This window comes from Papio anubis, chromosome 2 (genome assembly GCF_008728515.1).
Source record: "Papio anubis isolate 15944 chromosome 2, Panubis1.0, whole genome shotgun sequence".
In the NCBI taxonomy this organism is placed as follows: domain Eukaryota; kingdom Metazoa; phylum Chordata; class Mammalia; order Primates; family Cercopithecidae; genus Papio; species Papio anubis.
Window position 1 is genome coordinate 103,795,838 of NC_044977.1, and position 17,931 is coordinate 103,813,768.

At 43.4% G+C, this 17,931-nt stretch overlaps 1 protein-coding gene across 4 annotated transcripts in view; it reads left to right on the forward strand.

The window, feature by feature from the left end:
- TRANK1 (tetratricopeptide repeat and ankyrin repeat containing 1) overlaps positions 1–17,931 on the forward strand; it is a 122,389-nt gene that overhangs the window by 21,589 nt on the left and 82,869 nt on the right. For 3 of the 4 annotated variants that reach the window (XM_031663494.1, XM_031663496.1, XM_031663495.1), the window contains exon 2: positions 16,920–17,051. In XM_031663494.1, coding sequence (XP_031519354.1) covers positions 16,920–17,051 — 132 coding nt within the window. Of the gene's footprint in view, positions 1–16,919; positions 17,052–17,931 lie in introns of those variants that run through there. The other variant, XM_031663497.1, reaches the window with a different exon arrangement.

Below are 17,931 nucleotides of genomic sequence, written 5' to 3' on the forward strand. Positions count from 1 at the left end.
ACACAAGAAAATTACACATTTCTCTTTTTTGAGAGTCTGAGAGTTAAATTTGTTTTAATGCTTTAGAATGCAGCCCAGAGGTGAGTTTGAAGGATAGATGGGGTTGGTCCCATGGTGGGACTGGAAAACATGCTGCTTGGGGGCAGTGCCACTTGAGGGCACTAAATGCACATTTTCTTGGGCCATCCTGCCGAGATGAAAAGAGGGTTCCACTTGCGTCTGCTGAGGGACTTGGGTGCACTTTCCAAAGGGGCGTTCCACCTATTAGAAAAGAGCACTTGGCTGCTTAGGGGCCTTAACTTGGCTGCTTAGGACGGCCAGTCCAGGTACTCACTCTGGGTGATCAGCCTGGGTATGAGGAAAAAAGGGTAAAGGAAGATCTCACCTGGTGCCCACCTGGGAGAGGGGGTGGGTAAGGGAGCCGTCACCATTTTGAGGCTGTCCGAGGTCACCTGATTTAGCAATGTCCAAGACAGGATGGCTGGCTGACCCCATAGGAGAATGTAGAGTGAGAAAGAAAGGCCCCCTGAGTTACCCCAAACATGTGTGAATTTGCTTTGAATGAGCTTCTGCTGCCAGAGAGGAGAGAGCGTCTTCTTCCTTTCAGGCAAGGCAGCCAGCCCTGTTCACCCTTCCGCCTTCAGGCAGCACTGGAGAGCGCCAGGATGGTTACCATAGAAGCCAGCTGCTGAAAGACTGAAAAGAGTAAGTGAGCCCAGGTCGTTCACCCTAACTGGGCAGTGGCAGTCAGATGCTTCCACACAGTCACCTTTCAGTCCCACCGCAGTGTAGCTCCTGCCGGAGACCTGCAGTTGCCTCCATGCTTAGAGGCTGTTTCGGAGGGTGCTGACTTGAGAAAAGGAAAGAGAGGGGGAGAGAGTTTGCCGTGAGGACAGAGAGTTCCTGTCCAGAGAGAGTTTCCCCTACAGGCCACCAAAATGTTGTGGGTGAGCAGTGACTATCAAAGCTGGTGGCATGGGGGTAAAATTATTTACCAAGGCCAGGTGTGGTGGCTCGCACCTGTAATCCTAGCCTGTAATCCTAGCACTTTGGGAGGCTGAGGTGGGTGGATCACCTGAGGTCAGGAGATCGAGACCAGCCTGGCCAACATGGCGAAACCCCATCTATACTAAAAATACAACAATTAGCGGGGCGTGGTGGCGCACGCCTGTAATCCCAGCTACTGGAGGCTGAGAAAGGAGAATTGCATGAACCCAGGAGGTGGAGGTGGCAGTGAGCTGAGAATGCGCCACCGCAATCCAGCCTGCGCAACTAGAGTGAGACTTCATCTCAGAAAAAAAAAAAAAAAATTACCAGACAGTTGTAAGTGAAGAAGGGTGGATTTATTAGAGAAAATAGGAAAATATGTTACCAGAGGGTAACGGTCAGAATCAGTAGAAGAGGAGCTGACTGCCAGGAAACAGTCTTGCTGGGGATTTTATAGGATGGTTCTTAGGCTGCAGAATGCTATGCGCAGTGCTGATAAAACACCAAGGTTGCAGTGAGCTAAGGTGCAGGTGTCTGGTGATAGTTGGGCAAAGAAGATTGTAAGTTATTTGCGCAGGAGGGCTGTGTCTCCTGGACCATGAAGAAAAACTGATTTGTAGTTTATCTGATGTCTGCTTTTGCTTTCCCTCAGCTCTGCCAGCCTGACTTCGGTTCCTAATTAGGACTTCACAGATATGATAGCTACTAGCCACGGGTGACTATGGAGTACTTGAAATGTGGCTAGAGTGACTGAGGAATTGAACCTTTATTTTTTATTTTTATTTTTACTTTTTGTTGACCGAGTCTCACTCTGTCACCCAGGCAGGAGTGCAGCGGTGTGATCTTGGCTCACTGCAACCTCCGCCTCCTGGGTTCAAGTGATTCTCCTGCCTCAGCCTCCTGAGTAGCTGGGACTACAGGTCACCACACCCAGCTATTTTTTTTTTTTTGAGACAGAGTTTTGCTTTTTCACCTAGGCTACAGTGCAGTTGCGGAATTTCGGCTCACTGCAACCTCTGTCTTCTGGTTTCAAGTGATTCTCCTGCCTTAGCCTCCCGAGTAGCTGGGATTACAGGTGCCTACCACCACGCCCAGTTAATTTTTGTATTTTTTAGTAGAGACAGGGTTTCACCACATTGGCCAGGCTATTCTTTGAACTCCCAACCTCGTGATCCGCCCACACTGGCCTCCCAAAGTGCTGGGATTACAAGTGTGAGCCACTGCGCCTGGCCTTGAACCTTTAATTGTATTTAAATTAAAATGTAAATAGCTATGTGTGGTTACCACATTGGATAGAATATTCCAGATAGAATAGTAATAATAGCCAGATAGAATAGTAACTGTCACAGAGCTAATTGCTGTGCTTTCATTTTATTATTATTATTATTATTATTATTATTGAGATGGGGCTTTACTCTGTCACCCAGGCTGGAGCACAGTGGCGTAGTCATGGTTCACCACAGCCTTGACCTCCAGGGCTCAAGTGATCTTCAGCCTCAGTCTCCCAAATAGCTGGAACTACAGGTGCATGCCACCATGTTTGGCTACTTTTTAAATTTTCATTTTGTAGAGATGGGGTCTCACTGTGTTGCCTAGGTTGGTATGGAACTCCTAAGCTCAAGCAATCCTCCCAGCTGGCCTTTAAAGTTTTGGGATTACAGATGTGAGCCACTGTACCTGGCCTGGTGTGCTTTTAGTTATAAGTAACAGAAAGCCTAATTTAAACAATAAGGATATGTACTGGCTCACCCTGTTGTTTGGCAAACCCAGCAGCTCCTACCTGCATCCTCTTCCCTAGCCACCCACCATTATGGAGCCACATACTTATTTTTCTAGATTCCTATTTCTGACTAGTGAAATGCAGAGAAGTCTACTTGGGGCTTTGGGAAAGTTTTCCTGTTTTACAAAAGAGATATGTGGTACCAGGGAGCCAGTGATTGCAGGGACCCGTTCCTTCTTCCTGTCTTTAATGTGATGCCTGGAGTTAAAGCAACCTTCGACCTTGAGGGGACAAGCATGAGGGCATAAAGCCAGTGTGCTTAGGATGGTGTTACAGAGAAATAAAGAGCTGTACTCTTACTCCCTTACTTCTGATTCTATGAGAATGTTATAAATAAATTTTCAGTGCTGCAAGGAAATAGCACTGGAACATAAATTTAATTTTCTCAGCAAGGCAATTTTTAGTTCTATAGAAGGATGCGACTCATGAATAGAGTAATGATGAGAGCACACCTGGACAGGGGAGGGGAAGGGGTTCTTATTCCTGTCTCAGGTAGCCCCTACTGTTGTGTCGTTCCCGTATTGGCTAGGGTTGGACGGTACAGTCTAAGTTAATTCCAGTTGGCTATTTTAAAGAGAGCAGGAGTATGAACCAGAGTGGTGGGGTGAGCAGTTTGGCAGGGAAGACAGTTATGGAACAGGTAACTAAAGGTGACTTAGGTCAGAGCAGGTGACCGGGGGTGACTCAGGTCAAAGCAGGTAACTAGGATTAGTCAGGATGGAGCAGGTGACCAGGGGAACAGATGTGAACTACTGATTAAAACTATGAGGAAGTTAAACTTTAAAATGGAGGACAAAGAACTGAACATACTGACACACTGATTCTTTGAAGAGAAATTTAGAACTCATTATATCCAATAAGAAAATTACACACACCCCGACTCCTCATTTGCAGCCAAAGGCATCCTAACTGATGCAGTCATATAAGTAGAAGTCCAGAGATAGAGATAGGGCAGGCCTGAGGGTTCTCCCCAAATTGATGGCTCCCCACTATTTTCCTTTATTTCCCTGGGCCCTGTCCTCTCATCCTGTGAGTGTTGGTTTCATCCTTACGCCAGAATCAAAATGCAGCTGAAATGTAGGGCCAAGCATTTACACATCTCAGTGTCAGGATTCACAACTTCCCTATGTAATCTGTTCTAGAAGCTTATCCAGAATAATGATAAAACACTTTCTCAGAATCCTCCAATAAACATCTTTTTAAGTTCCAGGGGCCAGAATTGTGCCCTACACTCAATACTGAACCAGTTTCTCTCAGGGAGATAAATTTGCTCAACAACCCCTTAGGAAATAAGGGCAGAGTCAGCTTCCCTTAAGTCTAAGGAGCTTGGGGAAGAGAGGCAGATAACAGAAACAAAACTGGGACTCAGTGAGGAAGGACAGGCCACTTCAAAGGTCCCAAGAATGGTTCATTGTAGCCAAATGGGTAGAGTGTCAGAGCTTCCTAAATTACAAATATCATTAATTATTACTAAGGGTCAACTTTCAAGTATCTGCCATAAAAATTTAACCTGTTTTTAGTTTTTTACAAGAATATTTCCTGGCACCATGTTGTCATTATAATCTAATGAAATCTCCTTAGCCATTTATTGGTAAAGCATTTTAAGAGAATTTATTTCCTGAGCTTATTATAGTTTGTGTACCATATAGTTGAATGATGGCTGTCCAGTGTCCAGGTCAGAGTCCATTCTTTCCCCTGCTATTAGCAATATTGCAAGAACGTGAGCTAAAATGGGCCTGGCATATTGTCGTCTAGTGGTTAATTATTGAAAACAAAACAAATAACTCTTCTAGGATTGGGTGTATTTGGAGTTTCACAAAAGAGGACATTCATATGGCCAATAAAAGGCACACAACATTATTAGTCATCAGGAAAATGCTAATTAAAACCACAATAAGATACCACAGTGGCTAAAATTAAGAAGACTGATAGTACCCAGAATTGACAAATGTTGGCAGTTTATATACACAAAACACTGCTTTTGCAAGTATAAATTGGTTCAACCACTTGGAAAACTGGCAGTCTCTACTAAAAGTAAATACCATATCTTCCCTGTGACCCAGCAGGTTCACTCCTGGGAAGAAAGACAGACAAATAACTCACTGAAAGACATACATAGGATCATTTATAGCAGGATTATTCACAGTTACCTCAAACCAGAAACAATTCAAGTGCCCATCAACAGAATGAGTAAGTAAATTGTGGTATAGTCATAAAATCAAACACTACACAGCAATAAGAGAAAGGAGTTACTGATGTATACAACAATATAGTTGAGTCTCACATGGATAATCTTTAAGGAAAGAGGGATCCCACTGTGTTATTATGGGGTTCAAGAACAGGTGACACTCATTTATAGTTTACAGATCAGAATAGTGGTGAAGAAAGTGGGTTTAGACCAGGAATGGACAAGAGGGAACCTTCTGGAGACCTGGGAATGTTGTATATATTCACCCAGGTGGGAGTTATATGGGTATAAAAATCAGAACTGAGGCCGGGCGCGGTGGCTCAAGCCTGTAATCCCAGCACTTTGGGAGGCCGAGACGGGCGGATCACGAGGTCAGGAGATCGAGACCATCCTGGCTAACACGGTGAAACCCCGTCTCTACTAAAAAATACAAAAAACTAGCCGGGCGAGGTGGCGGGCGCCTGTAGTCCCAGCTACTCGGGAGGCTGAGGCAGGAGAATGGCGGGAACCCGGGAGGCGGAGCTTGCAGTGAGCTGAGATCCGGCCACAGCACTCCAGCCTGGGCGACAGAGCAAGACTCCGTCTCAAAAAAAAAAAAAAAAAAAAAAAAAAATCAGAACTGAACACCGAAGAGTAGTGCATGTTACACACATTATACTATGTTTTGCCTCAATAAAAATGTTAAAAACAATACGGCCCATCAAGATAATGGGATATGACAGACCTCTACTGTATGTCTTTGTTAATATTGCACGGTAATTGTTGCTGTATGTTTTTGACCATTTGACTGTAACCCCAAATACGCTTATTGCATAATATAGTTTTTTTATGGTCATATAAATTATACTTTGAATACTGCAAACCTACCTGCCTGTGATGGCTGCTGGGGGATATTTTAACTGTCATCTTGTCAGTGGGCCCAGGGTCTTAGGGTGTCTCTGTAAGTAATTAGTTTCTTGGCTGCTCCTGAATGTGCATGTAAATCAGTACTACTACAAAACCAGGGAAACTTTGATATCCTGCCATCTTTTGGGTAACATGTTGTAACATAGTGTGTGTAAGGAAAATCAGCAATGTTTCTTTTTTTTTTTTGAGACAGAATCTCGCTCTGTTGCCCAGGCTGGAGTGCAGTGGCCGGATTTCAGCTCACTGCAAGCTCCGCCTCCCGGGTTTACGCCATTCTCCTGCCTCAGCCTCCCGAGTAGCTGGGACTACAGGTGCCCGCCACCACGCCCGGCTAATTTTTTGTATTTTTTAGTAGAGACGGGGTTTCACCAGGTTAGCCAGGATGGTCTCGATCTCCTGACCTTGTGATCCACCTGTCTCAGCCTCCCAAAGTGCTGGGATTACAGGCTTGAGCCACCGCGCCCGGCCAAAAATCAGTAATGTTTCTGTCAAACTTGGAGTACAAATACAAGTCCAGAACATATTCGTTTACATTGGTGTTTCTTTTTTTTCCTTTCTGGGTTTTTATTTTCTTTTTACTTAAAACAAATTTTAACTGTGGTTAAAAAACCACAAAACATAATTTGCCATCTTAATGCTTTTTAAGTGTACAGTTCAGTAGTGTTAAGTACATTCATATTGTGCAAACGATTTCTGGAACTTTTTCATTTGGAAAACTGAAACTCCATATTCATTAGACAACAACTTCCCATTTCTCCTTCCTTGCAGTCCCTGGTAACCACAGTTCTACTTTCTGTTTCTATGAAATTGACTAAGTAGCTCATATAAGTAGAATCGTAAAATACTTGTTTTTTGGTCACTGGCTTATTTCACTTAGCATAATGCCCAGAAGGTTCATCCATGTTGTATCTTGTGTCAGGATTTCCTTCCTTTCTAAGGTTAAATAATATTCCATTGTATGTATATGCCACATTTTGTTTATACATTCATCAGTAGATATTTTGTTTACTTTTAACACCCTTTCCTCCATCCCTCAATTTCCTCTAGGGTAGTGTTACTCAAGTATTTTTTCATTATAGCTCCTTCCAACCTTTTGAGACTTTTAACTAATCTAGCTTCCCCCACCCCATGAAATTTAAATACCAGGGATAATCTGTATATCCTTTTTTTTGTATTGTATGTATATCTGTGCTTTGTACATGAAAATAATAAACATTTTTACTCCCCAATAACCCATTTTCTTTCCTTTGGGGGCAATATTGGCCCATTGAGAATGCATGCTATAGGGAAAACCAATTCCAGATTAATACATATAGAGGTAGCACCAAGTTTACTAAATACTTGGTAATGAAAGAAATGGTACTTGGAGAAAATCTTAAACTCTCCCTTCTCTGCTCCCACCAAACTTCCAACATCTCCTGCCCTTCCTTAAACAAACAGATAAATACACAAGAAGAAAGAAAGAAGTTCACCTCTTGATCTTTCCTGGTCCTCGTATGGGGATGACCTCTCTTTTAGATGGGAGACTGGTTCTCTGTGTCTCCTGCCTCTTCCCTCCCCTGCTGCTGTTGCTGAAACACTTTATTGGGTTGATGATGCCATATTTAGCTCATAACGTATATTGTCCTATAGAATATATTTCTTTTTTTCCCATTTCAAGGAAAAAATATAGAATATATTTCTATTTGGTTCATCTTTGACAGTTTTAAGGTATCTATTCGAGGCTTTTGTGTATTTCCCAAATTTGTGTGCTTTATAGAGCGTATACTTTGCCCCATTAGATGCAGTGGTATCACAATAGTTATCCTCAGGGAGCTAGGCTGTGTGTATGTGTGCGCATGTGTGTATGTATTTGTATAAAAGAAAATCCAATATTACATGCATTTGGCTGGGCACAGTGGCTCACACTTGTGATCCCAGCGCTTTGGGAGGTCAAGGTGGACAGGTCATTTGAGGTCAGGAGTTCGAGACAAGCCTGGCCAACGTGGTGAAACTCCAGCTCTACTAAAAATAAAAAAATTAGCCAGGCGTGGTGGCGTCCATCTGTAATCCCAGCTACTTGGGAGGCTGAGGCAGGAGAATCTTTTGAACCTGGAAGGTGGAAGCTGCAGTGAGCCAAGTTTGCACTGCTGCACTCTAGCCTGGGTAACAGAGCAAGACTCCGTCTCTTAAAAAAAAACAAAAAACAAAAACAAAAAAACATACGTTTATATTTGAAACCAAAGCCCCTGTTTCTATAATGCAAAGTAAAGTTTGGCTAAAAGCCTTGGAGTTGATTTCTTCTGCCCTCCACTCTCACGCCCATGAAATTCATCAGGAACTCTTATTGGCTGCTCATTCTGCATTCATTTTACATTGGCCCATTTCTCTCCATCTTGCCTGCAGCTAGGATGATCTGGAAGTATCAATTGGATCTTGTTTTTTAAATTTTATTTTACTTTTTGAGACACAGTCTTGCTCTGTCACCCAGGCTGGAATGTAATGGCACGATCTTGGCTCACTGCAACCTCTGCCTCCTGGGTTCAAGCAGTTCTCCTGCCTCAGTCTCCCGAGTAGCTGGGATTACGGGCACGTGCCACCACGCCTGGCTAATATGTATTTTTAAAGTAGAGACGGAATTTCACCATGTTGGCCAGGCTGGTTTTGAACTCCTGACCTCGTGATCTGTCCACCTTGGCCTCCCAAAGTGCTGGGATTACAGATGTGAGCCACTGTGCCAGGCCCAGTTGGATCTTGTTAATCCCCAACCTAAAACCCTCTAGTGCTTTACTGTTCAATACGGTAGCCACTAGCCCTATGTGACTATGTCTAGCAAAGTTAATTAACATTAAGTTAGATTTGAAATTGAGTTCTTCGGCCGGGCGCGGTGGCTCAAGCCTGTAATCCCAGCACTTTGGGAGGCCGAGACGGGCGGATCACGAGGTCAGGAGATCGAGACCATCCTGGCTAACAAGGTGAAACCCCGTCTCTACTAAAAAATACAAAAAACTAGCCGGGCGAAGTGGCGGGCGCCTGTGGTCCCAGCTACTCGGGAGGCTGAGGCAGGAGAATGGCGTGAACCTGGGAGGCGGAGCTTGCAGTGAGCTGAGATCCGGCCACCGCACTCCAGCCTGGGCGACAGAGCCAGACTCAGTCTCAAAAAAAAAAAAAAAAAAAAAGAAATTGAGTTCTTCATTTGTACTAGCCATATTTCAAATGTACAGTAGCCATGTGTGGCTAGTGGCTTCTGTATTGTATAGTATAAAATTGAACATTTGCATTATCACAGAAAGTTGTCATAGACAATGCTGCTTTCCCAGTTGCATTTAGATGAATTCCAAGAACTTCTGATGGCCTTCAAGATCCATCATCTCTTTCAGCTTCACTTTTGCATCCTACTCACCTGGCAGTTCTCGAACTGTGAAGCTCAGAGCTTTTGCATGTGCTGTTTCCATGGCCTGGACACCTACTCTCCTCTTCACTGGGCTAAGTGCTCACTATTTAGATCTTGTCTTAAATGTCAATTCCAACAGACTTGCCTTGATCCCTGCGATCTAAGCTGTGATCTCCTGTTACAGGCTTTCTTATACCCTATACTTTTTCTTCATAAGAAGAAAAATATTTTAACTGTCATATTTGTGTGATTATTGATTTACTTAATGTTCATCTCCCTAACAGACAGTAAACTTCTGGAATGTGGGGATAGTGGCCATCCTTTCACCATCAGACTCCTGATCCCCAGCACAGTGCCCAGCACAGGGTAGATGCTATATGAACAATAGGACTGCGGTGTGCTGAAAGTTCAGATCCAGTGGGAAGGCACATATGTGTCGGGTGTATGAAAATGAAAAACAGTTCTTTATCACTGTAGGATGACTGTAGTTACCAATAACATATAGTTCAAATAGCTAGAAGGAGGATATTGAACATTCCAAACACAAAGAAATAATAAATGAGATGATTGATATGCTACATACCCTGATCTGATCACTATACATTATATGTATCGAAACATCACTATGAATATGTACATTATTAATATGTCAATTTAAGAAATAAAATAGGTAAGCCAGGCACGGTGGCTCATGCCTGTAATCCGAGGACTTTGGGAGGCCAAGGCGGGCATATCACGAGGTCAGGAGATTGAGACCATCCTGGCTAACACAGTGAAACCCTGTCTCTACTAAAAATACAAAAAATTAGCCGGGCGTGGTGGCAGGCGCCTGTACTCCCAGCTACTTGGGAGGCTAAGGCAGGAGAATGGCGTGAACCCGGGAGGCGGAGCTTGCAGTCAGCGGAGATCGGGCCACTGCACTCCAGCCTGGGCGACAGAGGCAGACTCCTTCTCAAAAAAACAAAAACAAACAAACAAAAAATAAAATAAAATAGGCCCGGCGTGGTGGCTCACGCCTGTAATCCCAGCACTTTCGGAGGCTGAGGCGGGTGGATCACCTGAAGTCAGGAGTTTGAGACCAGCCTGGCCAACATGGTGAAACCCTGTCTCTACTAAAAATACAAAAATTAGCTGGGTGTGGTGGCAGGCACCTGTAATACCAGCTACTAGGGAGACTGAGGGAAGAGAATGGCTTGAACCCGCGAGGCAGAGGTTGCAGTGAGCCGAGATCGTGCCATTGCACTCCAGCCTGGGTGACAAGAGTGAAAACTCCGTCTCAAAACAAATAAATAAATAAATAAATAATCTAGAAAAATATTGCCAGGAGCTGGCGGTGGGCGATTGGGGGTGTTCTATATCATGACTGTGGTTGTGGTTACATGACTGTAAATTTGTTAAATGAATTAACACTTAAAACGGGTGAATTTTATCATATGTAAATTGTACCTCAATAAAATTTATTAAAAAAGAAGAAGAAGAAGAAACCAGCTGGGTGCAGTGGCTCATGTCTGTAATCCCAGCACTTTGGAAGACCGAGGGATCACCTGAGCGATCATCTGAGCTCAGGAGTTCACATCCAGCGTGGCCAACATGGTGAAAACCCTTTACTAAAAATATAAAAATTAGCTTGGCATGGTGGCGTGCGCTTGTAATCCGAGCTACTCAGGAGGCTGAGGCAGGAGACTTTCTTGAACGTGGGAGATGGAGTTTCCTGTGAGCCAAAATTGCACCATTGCACTGCAACCTGGGAGACAGAGTGAGACCCCGTCTCAATAAAAGGACCCAAAAGAGACCCCACATATTGGGGAGGGAGATAATTCCTTATGGAGTTTACTTTTTGGTGTCATAATGACTTTTAGGCTACAAATTTTACAAAAACAGTTCGGAGCTGGGCTAGTCAACTGGTTTTAGAAATACCATCTTTGGTGTGCATGTAGTTGGGTGTAATTGAGGCTGTAAATAAAGGAGGAATAACTTAAAGTTGATGGGCAAAGGGGATAAGTTGCACTGATAATGCCCTAGGTTTAGTGTAGGCCACTTGTCTGGGCTTTGGTCAGTGGGGACAGGATGGTGAGACAGCTGAGGGGGGTTGTGGCAAGGTGTTCTGGTCTTGTCCTATTTAAATGCCCTGGGTAGGGAAGACTTGGGCGTAGCACCTCATACTTTTCCAGGGGCTTTATGAAAGATTTTGGGTGAGTTTCTTAAAAAAGTTCCTGTTCTTCTCTTCCCACATTTGTACCCCTTTCCTCAAGAAGAAGAAGAGAAAAAAAAAAAAGCAAACACACACATTGAAGTCCCCAGGATGTATTCTGACTTTGGATTTTTATCCTTTACTGTCTGTGGCACCCTTCCTGTGGAGAAGAGGAAAGAGTCACTTTTAAGAGAGAAAGAGAAGAGAGGAGAGAAAGAAAGACAAAGAGAGAAAGAAAGCAAGTAAGAAAACAAGCAAGCGAGCAAGCAGTCAAGAAAGGAAGATAAAAAGATAGAAGGAAAAGGACAGCCACGGTGGCTCAAGCCTGTAATCCTAGTACTTTGGGATACCGAGGTGGGCGGATCACTTGAGGTCAGGAGTTCGAGACCAGCCTGGCCAACATGGGGAAAGCCCATTTCTACTAAAAATACAAAGTTAGCCGGGCGTAGTAAAGCACGCCTGTAATCCCAGCTACTCAGGAAGCTGAGGCAGGAGAATGGCTTGAACCCGAGGGGTGGAGTTTGCAGTGAACCGAGATCACACCACTGCACTCCAGCCTGGGCGACAGAGTGAGACTCCATCTCACACAAAAAAAGAGATACTCTTTCTAGCTTCATCTTGGATCTATTGCTACTGCCAGCATTCCAGAGTTAATCTTGGATCACTGACTGCTTTTGGGCTCTTTTGGCAACCCTAAACAAAAAAAGCAAGCAAGCAAACAAAAAACCCCAAAAAATAAAATTAAAAAAGTAAACACATTTGTTTTCAAGAATTCAAGTAGTACCCAGATAATGGATGAAGGGAAAGCCATCCTCTCTGCCCATTTCAGTAATAACTCCCTCATATGCCATCCGTGTTGCCAGTCTGCTCTTTGCTCTAATCCTGTACGTCACTTACAGAACTTCATGTGTATATGTATACACAATGAGTCATAAAAACCACAACCACTTGAATCTGCTCTGTTTCAGACTTCCTTGTTTCAAAATCTACTCAGTGCATTTGCATTTTTCTTGCATCTTCTTCCTCATGTGTAGCTCAGCAGCCTGTGACAGCTTCCAACAACTAGAGTTTGAATTCTCATAGAGACATAGTGAAAACTTCTGAAAGCCAGCCAGGCAGCTGTGTAACTGTCCTTAAGTATTTTGTAGCTTTTACACCATTAATGAAACTGAAAGTGCAGGGTGGAGTGCTCAGTGCCAAGCCAAAATATCACATACCCTAGTGATTTTACTGGGTGCTGATCTTTTAACCTCTGTCTTGGCCCTTCAGAGTGTAGTTTAGCTCTTAAAGTGAGGCCACCTAGGTTGGAATTCTCACATTACCAATTTCAGTGTGACTGTGGCAAGTGGGAAGTGACTTAACCTGTCTTTGCTTCACTTCCCCTACGTGCAAAATAGAGACACGGTCACGCTGACCTTATAGCACCTTTTTTTTTTTTTTTTTTTTTTTGACAGTCTCACTCTGTTGTCCAGGCTGGAGTGCAATGGCTTGATCTCAGCTCACTACAATCTGCATCTCCTGGGCTTAAGCAATTCTCGTGCCTCAGCTTCCTGAGTGGCTGGGGCTATAGGCATGTGCCACCATGCCTGGCTAATTTTTGTATTTTTAGTAGAGACAGGGGTTTTACCATGTTGGCCAGGCTGGTCTCGAACTCCTGACCTCAGGTAATCTGCCTGCCTTGGCCTCCCAAAGTGTTGGGATTACAGGTGTGAGCCACTGTGCCTGGCCGAGGCTTCTTTTTTTTTTTTTTTTTTTTTTTTTTGAGACGGAGTCTTGCTCTGTCACCCAGGCTGGAGTGCAGTGGCCAGATCTCAGCTCACTGCAAGCTCCGCCTCCTGGGTTCACGCCATTCTCCTGCCTCAGCCTCCGGAGTAGCTGGGACTACAGGCGCCCACCACCTCGCCCGGCTAGTTTTTTGTATTTTTTAGTAGAGACGGGGTTTCACCTTGTTAGCCAGGATGGTCTTGATCTCCTGACCTCGTGATCCACCCGTCTCGGCCTCCCAAAGTGCTAGGATTACAGGCTTGAGCCACCGCGCCCGGCCCCCCGAGGCTTCTTATAATAATGAAAAGATATAGTGATGTAAAGCACATGGTAGGTACTTAGGAGATATTAGCTATGGAGAGTATTGTCATTGTGGTAAATTATTACCACTTTTATTTAATAATTTCATCTTCTAAATAAATCGTCAGTTGGTCAGTTTTTTTTTTTTTTTAAAGACCCAACAACTGAGCCATCTGTATTCTGTTATAGAGATATAAAGCGTTCTTACATGTAATGAGAATGTAACTCTCAATGAATCTTATTAGGAAGAAAAAAGCCTTCTGTATGGTTGGCATTCCTCCTTTCACCTTTGATGTGATTGTATCAAGAAAAAGCAGAAACATAGGTGGGTAAATACATTTGTTGTTTGCCCACATAACATTAAGAGCTGACTGTTGGTTTCTAGAGGAGTATGAAAAATAATCTTGAAATGAAGAGTTTTTTTTGTATTTGTAAATACAGTGGAAACATCTTGTGTTTGAATTCTTCAGTTAAACACTTAAAGTCTGTTTGATAACATTTATGGTCTGATTAATAAGGGGGTACATTGTAGAGTGATTGGAAATTCAGAAAAACAAGGAGGAAAATGAAAATTCTGCCAAATCCCAATGGTTTGGCTTTTAACATTGTGGCATAGTTTCAATACATTTTATGTATTTAAAACAATTTGGGATTATATGCCTTTTCCACCCTATAGGCCTATGTTTTTCATTTACTAACTTGCTCTGTCATTAAGTGTTCTTTTACAATATGCCTTTTCAGCCCTATAGACCTGTATTTTTCATTTACTAACTTACTCTGTCATTAAATGTTCTTTTACAACACAACTTTTTTTTTTTTTTTTTTTTTTTTTCCAGATGGAGTTTGCTCTTGTCACCCAGGCTGGAGGACAGTGACATGACCTTGGCTCACTGCAACCTCTGCCTCCTGGGTTCAAGCAATTCTCCTGTGTCAGTCTCCTGAGAAGCTGAGATTACAGGTGCTCACCACTATGCCTGGCTAATTTCTGCAGTTTTAGTAAAGATGGGGTTTCACCATGTTGGCCATGCTGGTCTCGAACTCCTGACCTCAGGTGATCCATCCGCCTCAGGTGATCGGACCCCCAAAGTGCTGGGATTACAGGCATGAGCCACCGCACTGGGCCTTTTACAAAATGATTTTATTTTATTTTATTTTTTTGGAGATGGAGTTTCACTGTCACCCAGACTGGAATGTAGTGGTGTGGTCTTGGCTCACTGCAACTTCTCCCTCCTGGGTTCAAGCGATTCTCCTGCCTTAGCCTCCCGAGTAACTAGTATTACAGGTGTGTGCCTCCATACCTGTCTGATTTTTGTATTTTTAGAAGACATGGGGTTTCACCATGTTGGCCAGGCTGGACTCGAACTCCTGACCTCAGGTGGTCTGCTCGCCTCAGCCTCCCAAAGTGCTGGGATTATAGGCGTGAGCCACCGCGCCCAGCCACAACATGATTTTAAAAATAACTATGTGGTGTTCTAACATATGGATCTTCTATAACTGATTTAACCCCATCATATATTATGGAACATTTAGAGTTATTTCCGCATTTTAGAGGTGGTGAACGTCCATGAGGCTAAACCCATTTATGATGTATTCTATTTCCCCTGTAAGTATTGTCCTCAACATTTTGTGTCATTTTAAAAATTATTTTCCAATGATATTTTGTTGTTCAATTTTTGATTTACTTATGTACTAGTGAGGGTTATCCTATTTACCCACTTTTCGTATATTTAGTATCAATTACTTGGTGTTTCTTTGTGAATTGTTTTTTAGCACTCTTATACATTTTGGTGAGAATGTTGGTCTTGCAGTGGAAAGCTATTTATAAAGGAGGGATATGAACTCTTTGTCAGTTATTACAATAATTTTCTTGTTTCAGTTGTTTGACCATGACCAGCTTAAAGAATATTTATTGGACAAATGGTCGACAATATTTGAAAGAAATCTTTATTCCCTAGTACATCAGTTCTTTACGTTGTTTTTCATGTTCTTCTTAGTCATTTCTGTGTAAATAGTAGCCATACAATTTAGAGATTACTAAATGAAAAGGATAGGTAGAGTTTTGTGTTCTGACTTAAGAGTCATGTGTCTCATTCTGTTAAAGCTCTGCCTAAGAAATGGAGTACAGTTCAAAAACCCCATTCCCAAGAAGTCAAAGTTTAAAATAAATCACCACTTATGTGTGCTTGGGTCTGTTTCCCCCTCTGACCCCTTACCAGGATTTGAAATGATAAACTTAATAATTACTATCTATCCAAGAATTGTGTTGGTCATCCAGATACCTAATAAATTTTATGACCCCATAGGTACGTGTCATCTGTGAATACCCGAAACTGTCCACATATTTAAGACCTACCCTACCCTACCAATTTGCCTTTCCCTCTGCCATCTTGAGAGGAAGCAATCCTAAAGGACCTCTCCTCTGACCCCCACTTTTTCCCTGTCTCCGTGGCAGCTGCTTCTTAAGGTCTTCCTGGGCGCTCTCCTCTCCTGCCTTTGTTCAGCACACTTACCAAGGCCCCCCATGTGGTCAGGGCTGCCAGGCAGTTCTCTCCAACCACCAGGGCACACTGGAGAAAATCAGTAACGTGCGTCTTCTGTGGGTCTGGCAATTCAAACTGTTATACCAGATATTTAAGTACTCCTTATGTTCGAGGCCATGTGGCTAAAAAAATAAACAAAATAGGGGTATGGCCTGAAAGAGGAAAATGCCCTTGGGGGACACAAACAGGTAGGCAGGCAATGGCTGTCTCAGGACAAATATTTCAAGGCTTATTTTATAGTGTTTTAAGAAAGGAGGGGGACAGGAGAGACAGAGGTTATGGTTCTGTGTCCTAGCCTCTTGTATATTGGGGCCTTCATCTCCCCTCCGTGTCCCATCTTCTCAGAGAGTGGAAGTACTATCAGCTGAGTTTTGTTTTTACCAGTACGTGATGTGGTACAGTGGTCAAGAGCAGAAACTAGGAATTAGTCAGATCTGGGGTCAGAAATGGGAAATGCCATTAGCAGATTTTTAGGTAAGTGACTTGAACCTCTGAGCCTCAGTTTCCTCATCTGAACAGTAGGGACAATGCCTTCCTGTGGGCTATGGTGATGGGTAAATGAGATTAATAATGCCAGTTACAGGGATAGCACTCACTATCTACCAGGTTTATGTTGTCTCATGCATGGAAGCAGCCTCCTCCAGATCATTAATGCTGAATAAATGGAATTGGTCTGACCACCCTTGAGAATAGAAAAGAACTGACAAAGAAATGGTCTTGTCAGACACTCTGCCTGGTTTCCTGGTAGTGAGAGGCGTTGCCAAGATGTGCCCTTCGAAGGTAGGTGGGGCCATAGTGAACAAACTCCTCCAGATTTCAGCAAGGCAGACAGGAAGGTGAACATGCCCAGCACGGGTCTGGCAGCAAGCCTCTCCCCCGTCTCCTCACAGGATGGACCTGACTGCTTATGCTGAGCTGCTGAAAGAATCGGGCAACCAGGTTCTTAAGAATGGGAACTTCTCTTTGGCTATCAGAAAGTACGATGAAGCCATTCAGATTCTCCTGCAGTTATACCAGTGGGGGTAAGTGTTTGCACTTTCACCTCATCTTTTCTTTTTCAGTACATGGAGACTCTGTTCCTTATGTTTTCTTTTCATTTCTTATCATTCCACCTTGTTTCTGTTTTCTTTCTCCCTCACTTCCTATTTATCTTCTCTGCATTGTCAGCTTAAAAACTGAATGGGGATTGTGTAAGAAGGGAAATAGAAAGTGAAACACAGAGGACTGTTGATAAAACTTCCCCTTCTGGCTGGCTAGGTGTCAGATTTAACGGTATGGCTGAAGTCCTCGAACAAACCTCCTCGTCATTCACTTCATCTTCTTTATTATCTATGCCATTTACTCCCTGGCCACAGTGCATACTCTGCTGGGCACTAAGGTCTACTTTCTCTTTCCCTGCCCCTTCAGCTTCTTGTAGATCTGTTCTCCAACATTGTAGTATCACAACATGCTTAAGCATTGCTGAGGAACCTAAAGAGCTCCTTCTGTTTATGTAGGCTGTAGCTGTCAATACAATATGTGAGAACTTAAAACTGATGAAAAAAATATGTATTTATTTAAAAATATCAGCTGGGCGCAGTGGCTCACACCTGTAATCCCAGTACTTTGGGAGGCTGAGGCGGGCAGATCATGAGGTCAGGAGATCCAGACCATCCTGGCTAACAGGGTGAAACCCTGTCTCTATTAAAATACAGAAAATTAACCGGGTGTGGTGGCGGGCTCCTGTAGTCCCATCTGCTCCGGAGGCTGAGGCAGAAGAATGGCGTGAACCCGGGAGGTGGAGCTTGCAGTGAGCCGAGATCCCGCCACTGCACTCCAGCCTGGGTGACAGAGCGAGACTCCATCTCAAAAAAAAAAAAAAAAAAAAATTCAATACATTTGCCAGGTACAGTGGCTCACACC